This window comes from Struthio camelus, chromosome 5 (genome assembly GCF_040807025.1).
Source record: "Struthio camelus isolate bStrCam1 chromosome 5, bStrCam1.hap1, whole genome shotgun sequence".
NCBI classification, from domain to species: Eukaryota; Metazoa; Chordata; class Aves; order Struthioniformes; family Struthionidae; genus Struthio; species Struthio camelus.
The window spans coordinates 55838038-55853642 of record NC_090946.1 but is presented as its reverse complement, the minus strand read 5'-3'; the positions used below and the strand labels follow the sequence as shown (position 1 = coordinate 55853642).

Here is a 15605-nt window from a genome sequence, read left to right as displayed (position 1 = left end):
GCCGCGGGGGCGGGCCCGGCGGGCAGGCGGCCCGAGGGCTCGTCATCGCGGAGCGACGGCCTGGCCGCGTGTCATGGCGGAGGAGGAGGCAGCGGCAGTGGCAGCGGCAGTGGCGGCGGCGCCCAGCCCGGCCCAGCCCGGCGCCGAGCCGGTAGCCTCGGAGGTGGCGAGCAGCGCCCTGCGCTCCCTGGCCGCGCTGGCGGGGCAGGTGAGTGCGGGGCGGGGGCAGGGGCAGGGCCGGCCGCGGGCCCCGCCTGCGCCCTGCTCGCCCCGCATTGGGGCCCCGGGCAGGTGGCTCCCCCCGCGGTTAGTTTTAAAGTGCGTGCCCGGAGAGGAGAGGGGCCTGCCGTAAACAACGTGGTGCGCGGCCGGGGGCTGAGCCGCGCAGGGCTGTTCATTGCCTCGTGGCACTGAAGCACATCTCGGGGCTTTTTAATCGGAAGGATGGCTTCTGCCGTGAGCCAGAACGGCTGGCCTGCCGCCGGCCAGCTCTGTCTTGAAAATCGCTGACTGCGAGCTCAAAGGCTGCTAAAAAAAAGTTACTGTAGATTAAATTAAAAGAAGTGCCTGTCTGTGGGCTGGGACTGTAAAAGCGGCCTTGCACTCTAGTGGTTCAGTTGAAACACCAGCTTTAGTGATGGTGATAAATTATTGTTATTGAATAGATGCTACGTTAGTGGTGAGAGGCCCTTGTTAAGAGAGGGCTTTAGTTTACAAATTAAGTCCTCCTCAATTGTGCTGGCACATACGCAGTTCTGTCAAGGCAGTAGAAACACTCATGCTTTTAAAACTAGACAACAGTTTGGTGGTTTGGGGTCAACTGATGAGCAGTAGCTTAAACGTGAGGGACAGAAGGTAACTTAGTATGTTTTTAGCTTACCAACATAGTAAGAAATGTAGTCTAATCAGGTATAGAGGTAGTTTGGTAATAATTGTTGACTGATATGAAATTATTTTTTTTAGAGCATCTTACCTCTTTTCGCAATAGAAGCGTATGCTGTATCTGCCCCTCACCTCAAAGTGGCTGAGGAAACGTCTTAGTTCTCAAGCAAAAGGCATCCAAAATTAAGGGCTTGAAAACTGGGGCTCTGACTAATAAGGATCTCGGCTTTCTTAACTGTAAAGGGAATAAACACAGCCTTGGCTTTTGAACGTGAATGCTGTGTTAGACAACGATCATACACAGCTGAATATTAGATACGTAGAACTACTGTGACAGGAAAACTATCCGTGTATGGGATACATGGATGAAATATCCCATAATTCTTCATGGTGAAGAATTCTAAATCTAATCAATGAAGAATTAATGACCATCGTTCTACCCTGATGGATTATTGTCATTCTTCTATGTTATTGTTTTTATAATGCTAACGTGACTGAAAGGTCAAACTCTCATGAAAAGCATGGGGAGGAATAAAGATAAAGATGTTATCTATGGTGCTCATCACACGTTCAATTAACTGTTTTTAAATCAATGTTAAGCACACTAGTTTCTGTCTCTTCCTGTAGTTTCTGTCTCTTTCTCAGTCGCTTACCTGTTCCCTAGTTTGCTTTAGCTGTGCTAGGTCTGGTGTGTCACTGTGGAAAGCTTAGTGATAAAACAATATTTAGGTGTTGACAGACAATTGCAAGATTCAGATTTGAGTGGCTACATCCCCTGAGCTGAGTTACAGTAGTTAAGGTGCAGAGTAAAATTGCCCTCGTTGGCATTTGGCGTATCCTTGTTCTATGACAATTTAAGCTTATTTCACTGTGCACTGAAACAATCTACAAGTAAGTTAGGGCTCGTTGCTCCAGCTTAGCTGAGGAAGCACTAACCCTTTTAATTACTCAACCACAATCATTTGCAGTTGTCCAGTTACACTCTGTGTCTGCTAGCACTTGAGTTCCGATAGATTTACTTGTGGTTTTTTACCAATTTAACTGACTCTAGTCATCCATCCTGTACCTTTGACTGAAGCTACTGATTCCTGCTTTCCCGATTATAGAGATGAGTGAAGTGAAAATGGGCCAGGTCACTGGCTATCCAGTTTGTCATACATCATACTAGCTTAAATTGGACTTAGGCGTATATGTTGGACTGTAAACAGGAACATTTCTGGCACAGGAATTTGTTTATTAGAGCAAACTTGTGGCAGAGGGCCTAGGAGGGCAGCTGGGAATTATAACTTTTAAAAGCAATGTGACTTAACTCTGGAAAGTTCTTTAAGCACTGAGTGACAGTCATTGTCTTTCATAAAACTGTTACAAAGGGCTAGAATGACTTGTGTTCATGTAAATTGCCGCAGAATAGACTATTGGCCTATAAATACACAGAAACATTGAAGTTACCAAATCGCAGAATTTCTAAGCCTACTTGTCACAGTTCTTATAGGTAGAGCATGACACAGTGAGAAAACTAATTATATTGTACTAGAAGCATGTTCAGATGCAGGATAGCTTTATTTTCTGCTTATTTGTAAAAATACTGTCTGAATTTAGAATAGCATTTGGTAACATTCCTAATCACTTGTCTTTAAATTATTCTAAGCCAGAAGCTCAACTGATTCCGTACATTGAACCATCTTGATAGGAGCAACAACTTATAATATGAAGGCACATGTTGGCTATTGCTTTTTGAAAAAAGAGGACCATTAAGGAATTGCATTAGACCTCCTGTTTTGTTCCGTTAAAGATGACTTACATCTACACCTTTTTTACCATCTCTGTGGACTATAATTTAGTATACAGCACATGTTACTCTAGAAACTTTGGGAAGAAATACTTGCTTCAGATAATGCCCTTCAGATGATCACATATGCACAGTTATTTAATTCTTAAGGTAAAGTTTAATTCTTAGTTCTTACTAAATTCTTAATACGCTCTTGAATTAGTAAGGTGTTCAAAACATTGCTTTTTCTACATCCTGTGTAGATTAAGTACTGAACAGGAAAATAGCTTGTGTGAAAATGGTCTAAAATATATGTCTAGCCAGACAAAGAGATTGATTCAATCAGTTGTTGTTTTATAGTGTGTTTCTAATGTTTTGATACACACACAAAAAACTGCAAGCTTTTTTACTATTCCACTAGTTTTTCTGTCTGTAAAAATCAGTAGATCTCCCAGCTCCTTTGCTATGCAGTTGTTTTGGGATCTTATACTGGAGTTAACAAGGCTGTTCTTTGAGTAAGCAATAAAGACTCGGGCTTATAGTTCACAAAACTGTTACGATAAAGCTAGATCTTTAAAGCTGATGTAGAGCAACTTGGTGTTTCACTGGTTTGCCTTCAGTGTCATGAAAGCATTCTTGCATTTACTTCTCATGGTTTCTTCATACACTGTGCTGTGGATTCAGAAACCAAGTGCATGTGTATTCTTTGGTCTTGTCTATAATACATGATGCCATTAGATGTTGGCTATCTTTAGATCATATGCTGAAAGTGCATTGTGGAGTTGACATGGATGCTTTTGTTCATGTGTCTGAGGCGGGATTTTATTTATTTATTTATTTATTTATTTATTTTTAGCTGGAAGAATTCGATATTCGAAGTACAGATGTGCACTTGATTTGGGAATTCTGTATCTGAAACTGAATACCTGCAGATAAAATTCTTGTTTAAATCAACTGAACCTGCATTTATAGTTTGAGGGATGATTATGGGTTGGAAAGCAACCTACTTGGCTTTGAGAAATGAAAATGCTCATCACTTCATGGTCTTGTGAGAAGAGAACAAAAAGAGCAAAAGCAGATGTGAAAGTACATATAATCCATTAGTGATTAATAACAATCAGTTTAGTATTAAGAAGTGAAAGTTTATTTTTGCCTTATAGAGGATGTGTAGTTCCTTTAAAGACAACTTCAGATTCTCTGTGTCTGTCTGTATTGGTATCGGAGTTAAATACTGCCAGACTTCAGCAAAGAGAACATAATATGGAAATTGTTATTTTGTTCTGAACATATATAGAGGGAAATGTTTGATCTGAAAACAGGTTTTACAGTGGAAAATAAGGTGCTGCGTGGTCTAGAGTTTGCTTAACCTGGAGATTTTGTAAAGATTTATGTTTTTCTTTCCTCCCTGCATTAGAACTTTTTGATACTGATTTATTATTTTGACTAGAAAGCCTGCTTTGGATCAGCAACAAGTAGACATTGCATGAATGTGGGAAAGCCCTTGGTCATACAGGTTCATACAGCCTTTCAGGTGTCAGAATGAAATACACATATTTACAGGAAACCATTGTACTGGGTGCATATTTATCATCGTTAAAAGATTTGACTAATGAACGTGAACAGTATGTTTTAGTGTAATAGCTAATTGAATTGAGAATTGACCAAAGTTAAAGGTTAAATTAATAGAATAAGTGTGTTTAGGTAGTTAACGTTTTTTCCTTTCTGAACATACTCTACAAATACTGACAGTTTGAAAATGCAGCTGCTTGAATTATAATTAACATAAAGCCTCTCCTGTGGCCTTGGATAAAAATGCAGTTTGTATGAGATTGAGAATATTTGTTGTCCTGTAGAAGTCTTATATTGTATTTAATACGGACACAAAAGTATATAACAGCATAACTTTTGTGATGTTTGTTTTGCCCTTTTGAAGCTTAACCTTGGAGACGATATCGTGAAAGTTGTAATCGATTGGAGCAAGCTTCAAAGTACATCGGCACTTCAGCCAGCATTGCTCTTTAGTGCACTTCAGCAGCATGTTTTATGTTTGCAGGTAAATATGTCATCGGGCACTTTCAACTTGACTGAAGAGATCAACAACTGAATGTAGTTATGTTATCTAAAGTGTAAAATTTCAGTTGTTATGATCTTATGTTTGTGTCCAACAGGAAAGAATGCAAATATGTTGCACGCTTGGGAGTCCACTACACTTCATAGGTACGCAAACCTATGGATTTTTCAGAATAGTGGTGGGAATAGCCACTGCAGATGAGCAGGCTGAATAAGTGCAGTCTCATTGATTTCTAGACTTGCATTGTAAATGTGATACATTTCCATCTATGGTGGGTTATAATTAAGCAATAAGACGCGGCAGGTGTGTGTCATGCTATGATAATGATTCCATGCGTTGGGTGAGTTTTGAGGCTCATGGAGTGCTTTCAGTGGTTCAAGAAGTGGCATTATCCCAGCGTGACACATCCTGGAGTGTCTTACTGCAATTAAATATATTTTCAGCACAGATTTTTTTTTTCAAAAGAGTAATTTCTTTGACATTAATGTCTCATCTTGCCAAGTAGCCAGTCACCATTACTGTCATTTCTTTTAACTATTTAAAACTTTCTAACCTTGCCAAAAGTAACTGTAATTTAGTTGGGGGAGGGAGAGGATGAGCTGTTTTTCAGCTAGTAACTGAACAGTGTTTTGACCTCGATAGTTCATCTGTTGAAGGTGAGGATTTGAATATGCCTCATTTTTTACTTCAGCTATTCAATGAACTATTTCACGTGTGTAGTACTGAGAGGGTGGAAAACGAAGGCAGTTTCTCTGTTTGCTTGTCTGCAGGTATAAGAAAGACCTTTTATATTTTCCAGACACACAAATCTTTGGTGTGATAAACAAAAAGGGGAAATATACAAGATGAAAACAAGTAAATGTTAATTGCAGTGCTCTTACAGAATTTCAATTTCTGTAGGAATTTAAATCCCTTTCAGGAAACCTGACTGATAGAAATCTTATTTAAAAAAAAAAAAATCTGGATTTCTAGAGGGAAAATAAGCTGTACAATTCAGGCTAGATAAAGCTGGTAGAAAAAAAAAACAGGTGGTTTGACTATGTACCAAGATTTTTGTTTTACATCTTGTGTAAGAGTTATTCCAGCAGAATAATAAGCATTTATTTTGCTGCTACAAATGTCAGTGCATTCTCTCATTTAATTTCATGACCTAAGTAGATAATCAACCGTGTCAAGAAAAGCATGTGTTCAGGATAACACCTATATATTTCATGTCTGTGTTCTCTCATTCACTTGGGCAACTGCAGTTTCAAGTGGAGAATGTAGTGCTGTAGTGATAAAGTAAAGGCTTTACAGTGTGAAAGCATTGGCTTTCATGTTAAGGAGGAAAAATACTAAGCCTTACTGTTCTGAGTAGGCATTTGAATGACGTGTTAATTAAGTGGCACTGGTGCCAAAGACTGAAGCCTTGATTTAGCTTGTAACAGACGAGTAGCAGACATATTTGCTCAGAAATTTGGGGGTTTTCCTATACAAACCTCTAAAAAGCACAGATCAAAACAGCCAAAATCGTGGTGTTTGCAACAGTATTTGGAACTAAAGCATTTTTATTATTGTTATGTATCAGAAGCAGACATTGTAGTTCGTAAAATTATTTCAGTTGTTCTGCTTTAGAAATTGTAATAGTGCTTGGCCTTTTTTTTTTTTTTTGTTTTTTAACCCTAACAAATTGCTTTGTGTTCAGCCTCTTTTAGAAAAACTCCAGTCATTGATTAAAGAGGAAAATACAGACCATGTTGAACCTGCAGGTAAAACAGAAGGCCAAACTCGTGAAACAAGTTTTGATGTTTATGATGGTAACTCTCAGACTGAAGAAAAGTATGCAGGTTATGACTCGGGAGATCTGAAGGATACTCATATTAATTTTGATCCAGAGGTGGTCCAAATAAAAGCTGGAAAAGCAGAAGTAAGTAATTTGTCTAAATTAAAAAAAAAAAAAAACTTTCTGGATTTTAAATTAAAGAATGAAATAGATATATGCCATCATGTTTATTACCTGCAGATTGACAGGCGGATATCAGCCTTCATCGAGAGGAAACAAGCTGAGATCAATGAAAATAATGTCAGGGAATTTTGCAATGTTATTGATTGTAATCAAGGTAACTGGCTAGCCAGACTTTAATCTTCATAGCAATTTAAGGGGGTTTTCTTTTTGTTTGTTTTGATTTTTTCAGAGGAACTATTCTATATTTAAAACACTTACAGTAACTTTGTTTTCAAGTTAAGAACAAATATGTGCACTGCAGATGTTATCAGATAGAAAAAGAAATTATTCACTGGGTGACAACGTTTAATAGATTACATACAGAAATATTATAGCCGTTACTGTGTTCATTTTAAGAACTGTAGTCTTTAATCAGATGATTTTGTAGCTATCGTTTGTGATGTTTTAGCTGTATGTTGCTTTCAAAGTCAACAGAATTGCGGTTCAGAAGTGTCTTGTCAATTGTGCAGTGGAAGTTGAACTTACTTTAATGTTAGTTACATTTAGTTACATTAGCACGTGTACAAAAAAGGTATTTTTTTAGTCAAATTGAATTGCCAGCTACTTAGAATAACTCACCGTTTTCTCTTGACATAACTCACGCTATTGGTGTTTTTAGTGGATCCTACTGGCACTATTGACTGTATCTAGAACCAATCTCAAATTTGTCTAGTAGGCTGGATCCCCTTAGCATGATCGGTGGCTATATAACTAAATGTGTCTTAAAAGTGAAGACACTTTTATATAAAAACAAGTAGCAAGGAGATGTAGATTTTTTTCATAGTTTCTGTGAGGCTGCTTGCGCCTTGTCTCTGTAATGTATTTATACTTTCAGAGATCAAAGCTTATTGTTCCATAAGCTTTATAGGAGGAAAATTTAACTGAACATTAGTTGGAATGAAAATCACATCTAAAGTCTAGCAGAAGATGCTAGACAGTAAAATACTACTTCCTAAAACTATTAATTAAGTAAAGAAGAAACAATGATAAGACTTTTCTTTGTGTGATCACTCAAAATATTTCTAAAGCTTTAGGTGTGTACAAACAGAAATAAAATGTAAACATTAGAATAAGCTAAGTTGGATTGTATTTCAGCATTTTACAGTTAAACAAATTCAGGAAGCCACAGGCACCAGAATAAATGCAGGAAGGTGAAAAAAGAATGCTGATGAGTAAACTAGACCAGTCTAAAAGTGGGAAGAACCTAGTTTCAAGGAAGGACATATAAAAACAGTAAAAACAGAACAGTGGTAAGCAGGGAAAATGATCTTGAACAAGAAGAAAAAAAGAAGTCACAGAGAAACACAGCAAAAAGTGAAAACCAAATGAAGTGTAAATTGGAAGACATTTGGTCCTGATCCAATAAACTGTGTATACATATGTGCATACATTTATGTAAGTGACTTATGCAGTTAAGCCCAATAGGTCCATGCCAGTGTGTACAATTATTTATGAGCAAGTGTTTATAGGAACTGAATAAATTATTTTTATTTTTTTGTTGAATTAAAAATTTAAATTAGATTTGTTAAAAGCCTAGAAGTTGATGATGGTTAGAATGTTTTAAACTAAATATATAAGTAAGGCCTCACTCTTTTTTTGTTATTATTTGTTTAGAAAATAGTTGTGCCAGAACAGATGCAATTTTCACACCTTATCCTGGATTTAAAAGTCATATAAAGGGTAAGCAACTTTTTATTAAGAGTGTCCAGATGGAACAGCACTAATAATTTTTAGGCTTATTGGGTGCTCAAGAAATGGAAACTTATGTGCAGATTTTTGACTCTAATGAATACTTTTTGAATCTTCCTTTACTCCTCCAAGGTTTTCAGTCCTGTTCCTGCTTCATTAGGCTGATGCTTAAGCACTAAGCACCAAAACAAACTTGCTTGTTTCCATTGTCTGAAATAAAAGATGGAAAAGTTAAAGCAGAACAGATAGAACAGAGAAGCTGAACAATTCTGAGCTTTTTGTCTAAGATGAGGCTAGAAGTCTAGTTAAGGAATTGAGATGAAATAAAATTATCCTCTGTTTTCTGTTAGCGTAAAGCATAATTATATTGAATTAACAAATAATTTAGAAGGGATACAGTGGCAGCTGAGGCAGGGGTTTATAGGAGATGATAAGTTGGGCAAGGTTTTCCACTGCACTGCCTTTAGGAAGGGAGTAAATAGTGCAGAAATGATTATCCAGCAAAAGTTATGTATGAACGATTGCTTGTCTGTCTACTGCTGTCTAGGTGTACAGAAGTTACACTGTGAGAAAAACAAAACAGAAGTAACTCCATCTTCCATTTTGAGAGCGGTAATATTCAGTTATCCACTTGAATTTCTTCTTTCAGGAAAACTCAGAGTAATATTGTGAAGCGTGGTGCTAGATATAAGCATTAAAGGGTCTGGTAAGCTAAGAGGGAGATGGGAGAGTTTAAGCACCTTTCACTAAGAAACCCTTTCACTAGTTTTTTTTTTTTTTTTAAACTTAGTGCTAGTTTTTATCTTGGGTGGTAGAGCATTACAGGAAAGAGAAGTTGTGCTTCAAGTAACCAAAACCTAAACAGTTCAGAACTGGCACTTGAATGACACTTAGAAAGGAATTGGAAGTGAAACCAACATAAACTGTGAAGTAAGAATGTAGTGTGCGCCTTCATGAAGTTCGGAGTAAGAATGTACGCCAATATGCTGCAGTGTTTGACGTTTCCAGCATAGACTTTAAATTTTCAGGAGTCCTATAACAAAAGACTTGAGAAATTACCCTGATTTAAAGAGAAGTGGCCAGAATCTTTTGACCAGGACATAGATAGCAGTGGGGAAAAATCATGCACACAGAAGATTCAGTAAAGCAGTTACCTGAGTAATAAAAATTAGAGAGAACTTCTTTGCTAAGATGCATAGTGCTTTCCCCATATCTGGTTTTAACAGACTTTATTTATGATGCTTTCTGTAATGTTAGGGTAGATTTTTTTTTTTTCTGGCCTCTTCTTCGTATACACAACAGTTTACACGTGCAACTGCTGACACGGATACTTATTTTTTCACTGTTTATCTGCAACTAGCAACAAATTCTTGAGACTTCCATCCTACATGTATGTATGAGGATAACTTTTCCTCTGATACAGATATCAATCCATAGGGTTTTGGTTTACTCATAGGTAAAATTACTTTAAGGAAATACTTTTGTTGAACCTTTAATCTCAGTGTCTGTGGGACCCTTTTCGGATGATACTGTGGTAAAATTGATGTGATTAGCATAGTTTTAAATTATATAATCTAATAACACTTTTAAATCATTTTAATTAGATATGCCTTGATATGTTTCATGTGCAAATATGATAAATTTGTGTTCTCTTTACCTAGTTTCTAGGGTAGTAAATACATATGGGCCTCAGACGAGATCTGAAGGAGCACATGGATCCAATCACAAAGCCAACGTACCCATTCATGATTGTGGAAACCAAGCCATCGAGGAAAGATTACAAAACATTGAAGCACACCTGCGATTACAAACAGGTTTGTCTCATCTTTTAATTGTAGCGTTAGTGTACCAGTGTGTACTACAGGTATAGCTACTGTAATAAGACTGGGAAATCCAAAAGTTCTGTGATTATAGAAACACTGGGCTAGATTCAGTAAAAGGCTTAGCCACCATAAGTGCTGCAATTTAATGTTTAGCATCTTATGTCCAAAATGGAATCCAGATTTATGTCCCAACTAGGATTCTGAGTTAATCTATACTTTCTGGTGCCCATGGAGAGAGAAGCATGTCAGAATGGGATTTACAACAATCTAGAACTTGGAGGTGGGGTTCTCTATAGCCGGTGGAGTCCATCTGCCTTAACTTAACAGGAAGAGGTGTGGTCAGGACTTGGTCCTGCTTCATGAACATCTTGTTGCTGGCTGGGAGATAGATGAACCAAAAAAACAACCTGAAACTTCTTCCTAAAGGTAGATGATTCTTGAAATAGTTAGGTGAGAAACTTAACGCTGGTCTGTTTTCCAGCAGGTGGGGAGCTATTATTACTACTTCCCTTTCCGTATGCAGACTTGAGTCTACACCTTTCATTAAAATGCTATAGCCACCAGCATCTTGACTGTTTTGAGCAGTTGCTTTCCTCATGCCAGCCCCAGTTTTCTAGAAAACAAATCAGTGGGACACTTGTGAAGGAATTGACTTCTATCCAAATCAGTGTTCTTCAGAAAGGTCTCAAGATCATTTGTTCTCTCTCCCACCAGCTGCACAATAAGTATTCATTTGGACAGGTAACCTGCCTCAGCCACCTGCTTCTCCACTTCTTGGTTCTGAGTACTAAGAGTTCTCAACTCGCCACCTGTTGTTCAGAACAGCTTCTTCTAGTGCTACTACTGCTCTTTTCCCTTTACATTAAGAGACAGCTGTATTAAGAGTGAGAAGTTAGCCAATTTAATTAGTAGCTGCTGAGTGATGAATAGAGAGCAAAACTGAAGGAGAGAACTTAGCCATAAAATTGTCTCTCTGAAGTGAAGAAATAGAAGACATGAATGGTAAAAAAAACAACAAAACATTAATACTTATTTCAGTAGTCTGTGCCATAGAACTGGTTTATCTAACAAACCTAGAAATAAATTGAAGGGGGTGACAAGAGAAGTAAAATTTGCCAAGGCCTTGATTGTTTCTACTGGTCAGAGCCAGGCTATCATTTTAGCTGGGATAGCCTGCAGTTCAGTTGTGCTAAACAGTAATTTCAGTTTAGAGTGCCGTGTAGCATAAATCAGTTGTTGGGTTTTTTTTTTTATTTTTTTGAATGAGTTCTGTCAGTGCTTGGGAAAACAAGCCTGAGCTGTTACAGTAAAAGTGCAAACACCAAGTATTTTGTTGTTATTGTGTTTTAAACTCTGTTATTTCATTCTGTACACACATTCTCCACCCGGCTTCTCCCTTCCATGGTTGGGTAAATGCTGTTCTTGTAAGTCAAGTGCAGTGTATATCTATCCGCTGATGCTTGATGGAGATAGGCTTCCTTCAGGGCATCTTAGATATCAGTGCTGAATTCATGTGTGGCCCTTCTGCTCCCTCCTGATGCTGCACCTGGTTTCGAAGTGGTAGCATTTGGCGTATGACCAGTGTATTGTGAGAGTGATTTTTAGTTGTTCTAGGAACCCTGCATCATATTATCCTTCCTTTTTATTTTCCCAGCCACCTGTTTTGTTGCAGCTACAGGTTGATAGCTGGCCTCAAACAATTCACCTGTAAAGCTTGCAAATCTTCTGTTAATGAAGTTCCTCAAGTGCTTTTCCTGATTTCTTTGTATTTGTACTGGTATACTTAGGTGGTCCTGTACCAAGAGACATTTATCAGAGAATTAAGAAGCTTGAAGATAAAATCCTTGAGCTGGAAGGACTGTCCCCTGAATATTTTCAGTCTGTGGTAAGAAATTTTGTCAACTTCATTTAGCATTTGGTACTTCTCTGCTTAGATCTTTGATGTACAGACAAAAACCTAAGGAATTAGAGGATCGATACTACTGGTAAAAAGTTTGGCTTGATTTTTATGGTTACGTTTCACATAGACCATCTAAATGACTTCATATTTCTACCTACTTTCTCAACTGAAAGAAATACCATTTGCTGGGAGGAAAAATATTGTACCCACTGGCACTTAATTATTTATAAGAAAGAAACATATTATAGAGGATGTAATTCCCTCCTACCCCCATGAAATTTGGAACATTTTTGATGACAGAAAAATTGACAAAAATTGTGATCTTGATGCAAATGATTAATAGCTTAAAGTCAGCTGGAATTCTTTGGGCTTCTGTACGTGATCCCATTAAGATTATGGCAGATCAGCCTAATGACTAGGTATGTGAAATGACTGTTCCAAGAGGATAAGGAGTGAGTAAACCCTTTAGAACTACATGAGACATAATTTCTATGACTTTGAATTTTTGTTGCTAGTCTTCAGGCAGAGTTCTATCTCTCTAAGTGCTGTGTAATGTGCACAGCACATTGCACAGTTTTATGATAATAAAAGTGCTGTGTACTGTGCTTCCTTCTGAATAGCAAACCTTATCCTTCATTCACTGAAGGAGGTTGAAGCAAAGGGAGCATTTGTGGTTACTGTGTCGGGCTCTGCTTGACTTTGGAAATTTCTGATCGGTTATCGTGCTTTTTCTTTCTCCAGTTAATAATCAGTCAGAATATCCCTTTTACTCCTGATCTCATTTTAATTTGTATAGTCTTCTGCTGGTCTCAAGGGAGAAGAGTCAACACTTAAAAAATAAGAGAAATAATTTCATTTTTGTTTCATTCTTGTTTGTGTTTGAGACTGTTAAAGTCTTTTGATTTGTGAGACGGTTCTTTCAAGTTGTTGGAAACTAAATTTAAAAACATGCACCTAATATGCTGAAATTTCCCTGGAAAGTGCTTTGGGATAATCTCTGGTATGGTGATCTGGAGGAAATTTGTGATGGTAGCAATAGTAGTGTTATACAGTAATTAGCATCTTTTTTGTCTGAACAAAATTTTGCATTAATGTTGGTATTATTACAGGAAAAACTTAGGGAGAAAAATATTGACAAACCTGGATATTGATCTTTGTTTTGTCTAAAGGAAGCTTCAGTTAAGTTGTTAGTTAATGTTGGCTGCAGAGTGTCAAGAAGCTTGAACAGCTTCTGACTGCTCTCCACAAATAATTTCTCATGATCCAAAGTAAACTTAATTGTTAAGAAAAAATTTTTATCCATGGGATAACAGTCAGTATTCTTTCTGAACTCGTAAGAATCTTGTCAGTGTTTTTTAAAGGGCATTGTCGATTTCAAAATTAAAATGCAACGTTAAGTCTGTTTTGACTATCTCTTCTTTCTTTAGAGCTGTTCTGGCAAGAGGAGAAAGGTCCAACCTCCCCATGTAAGTGCTATTAAGTTTTTATGTTTAGTTAGTATTTAGTTAGTATGTTAGTATTATGTTACCTTTATTTCAGGATTTGTTTTAGGGAAAAGTGATCAGAAACGCTACGAAATAAATATCTGACTTCTCAGAAAAGCTGTTGAGTTTTGGATAGGTTGCTGGCAGGGTGAGGGAGGGAAGGAGAAAGAAAGTTAATGAATGAGTTATCTAAGAGTCTGTACCAGTGTGGTAGTTAGTACCAGTGTATTAGTACTAGAAATACAAAATCAGAATTATATTAGAATTAATTAAATTACAAGTATATAATTTCTATTCAAAAACACTAGTTAATATTTTCGCTAATTAGAAGAATGATGGAATAGAATAAACTTGTAATAGTTGTGGATGATACCCCTAGCTTGGTTAACAAGCACACTGTGAATTCTGATCAACTTTATTAATAACATCTTCTGTCTTGGTTTTGTGTGTTTTTTTGGGGTGGGGTTTTCTGTTTTTTGTTTTTAAATCGCTTTACCAATTTGTGACGAGTGACAAAAATGGGAATGTCTAGCTAGGCAAAAGCGCTGCAGAAAGACTGGAAGTTACAACAGATATTTACCTAAGTCAATGAGACTTGCCTTTTTGAAAGCATCATTACTTAAGGTGTACGGTGTACATTAGGTCAGAAGAGAGAATGTCTCCTCAGTACAAGTGAGGCCGTAGTCACAGAATCACAGAATTGTTTAGGTTGGAAGGGACCTCTGGAGATCATCTAGTCCAACCTCCCTGCTCAAGCAGGGACCTCTAGAGCATATTGCCCAGGATCACATCCAGACGGGTTTTGAATATCTCCAGGGAAGGAGACTCCACTACCTCTCTGGGCAACCTGTTCCAATGCTCTGTCACCCTCACAGTGAAGAAGTTTTTTCTCAGTCACCATACTGTCTACTAGTAGCCAGCACACTTGGAGCAGTGAACTGGGGAGAACGTTTAGAAAGAGAGGTGGCCTAAATGAGGCATAAGGATCTAGATTTCTTTAGATCAGAAAAAAAAATCCATAGTAAAAATATTTGTATAAAAAGTATGATGACCTGTTCCTTGTGTAAGAAGAGGTCAAAAAAAATTACCAGCTAAGTGGGCACAGAGGAGATTGATGTTGGATAATAGGAAAAAAAAACCCTCTAATTTTAAGGGTAGATTCTATGAGATCTAGATAGTCTGGTCCAGTATGTTACCGTCAGATTTTTTTGTTTTTAATGATCAGGTTAAACAAGCTTCTAATGGAAATAGCACAGATATATTGATCCGTGATTTGGACTGATTTGTTGGTTTCTTCCAAGCTTGCATTCTTTTTCTTGTAAGTTTAAATAGCCATAAACTACATTCAGACAGTTCTGTGAAAGTATTTCTGTCATTTAATGCAATATGCCTCAAGTATCAACTGCTAGACCACTTTTGTAGCATTTACAGGGTGTAAATGACTGTGGTTTTTGTTTTGTTCTTTTAGCAAAACTATTCACTGGCTGAACTTGATGAAAAGATCAGTGCTATTAAACAGGCATTACTGAGGAAAACGAAAGAAAGCAAGTCCAAGGAGGCTGAGCGGCTTCTTCGATAATGGAAGAAAAAAAATCTTTTCAGAATCTTCATCATGCTTTACACATACCTAAAATATAGACCTGAGTAATGTTCATTGGAGATGGCTTTAGCCATGAAAACAAGGCATGCATGTAAGCTCATTATGGATGATTTTGATGACTTGCTTTCAGGAATATTCATTTTAAAACAGTGTGGTTAATGAAATGGTTACTTTAAAATGAAGGAATGTTTTAGGAATAGCATTCTAATGATCTGTTCCCTTCTGTTATAAAGGAGGATTGCAGCGTTGCTCATATGTGGAAAGTTTTAACCTGCATGAAAAAACTACATTTTGTGTGTAATTCTTCTCGATGATGGGCTATTGTTTGAATACTTTTAATGTAAATAGTTTGCATAAACTTATGAAATAAAATGAAATACTTTCTGGTGAGTAAACTGTCTTAT

At 37.3% G+C, this 15605-nt stretch overlaps 1 protein-coding gene across 2 annotated transcripts; it reads left to right on the top strand.

Annotated features, from left to right (window-relative positions):
• Window positions 1-26: 26 nt before the first annotated feature.
• MBIP (MAP3K12 binding inhibitory protein 1) lies at window positions 27-15605 on the top strand. Of its 2 annotated transcripts, XM_068946473.1 has the most exons (10): window positions 50-208; window positions 2535-2821; window positions 4584-4703; window positions 6406-6627; window positions 6724-6820; window positions 8320-8385; window positions 10056-10208; window positions 12005-12102; window positions 13545-13583; window positions 15070-15605. In XM_068946473.1, the coding sequence occupies exons 2-10, from the start codon at window positions 2798-2800 to the stop codon at window positions 15178-15180; spliced, it is 930 nt and encodes a 309-aa protein (XP_068802574.1). In that variant the 5' UTR covers window positions 50-208; window positions 2535-2797; the 3' UTR covers window positions 15181-15605. The 2 variants fall into 2 exon arrangements, with proteins under 2 accessions (XP_068802573.1, XP_068802574.1); XM_068946472.1 differs by lacking the exon at window positions 2535-2821 and having other exon boundaries at window positions 27-208.

Bases quoted from the DNA above. Each gene is read 5' to 3' on its own strand.
- MBIP (XM_068946472.1), top strand. From the start codon at position 74: ATGGCGGAGGAGGAGGCAGCGGCAGTGGCAGCGGCAGTGGCGGCGGCG. The intron at 4,704-6,405 runs GTAAATATGTCA...CTTTGTGTTCAG, and splicing joins AGCATGTTTTATGTTTGCAG to CCTCTTTTAGAAAAACTCCA. The intron at 6,628-6,723 runs GTAAGTAATTTG...TATTACCTGCAG, and splicing joins TAAAAGCTGGAAAAGCAGAA to ATTGACAGGCGGATATCAGC.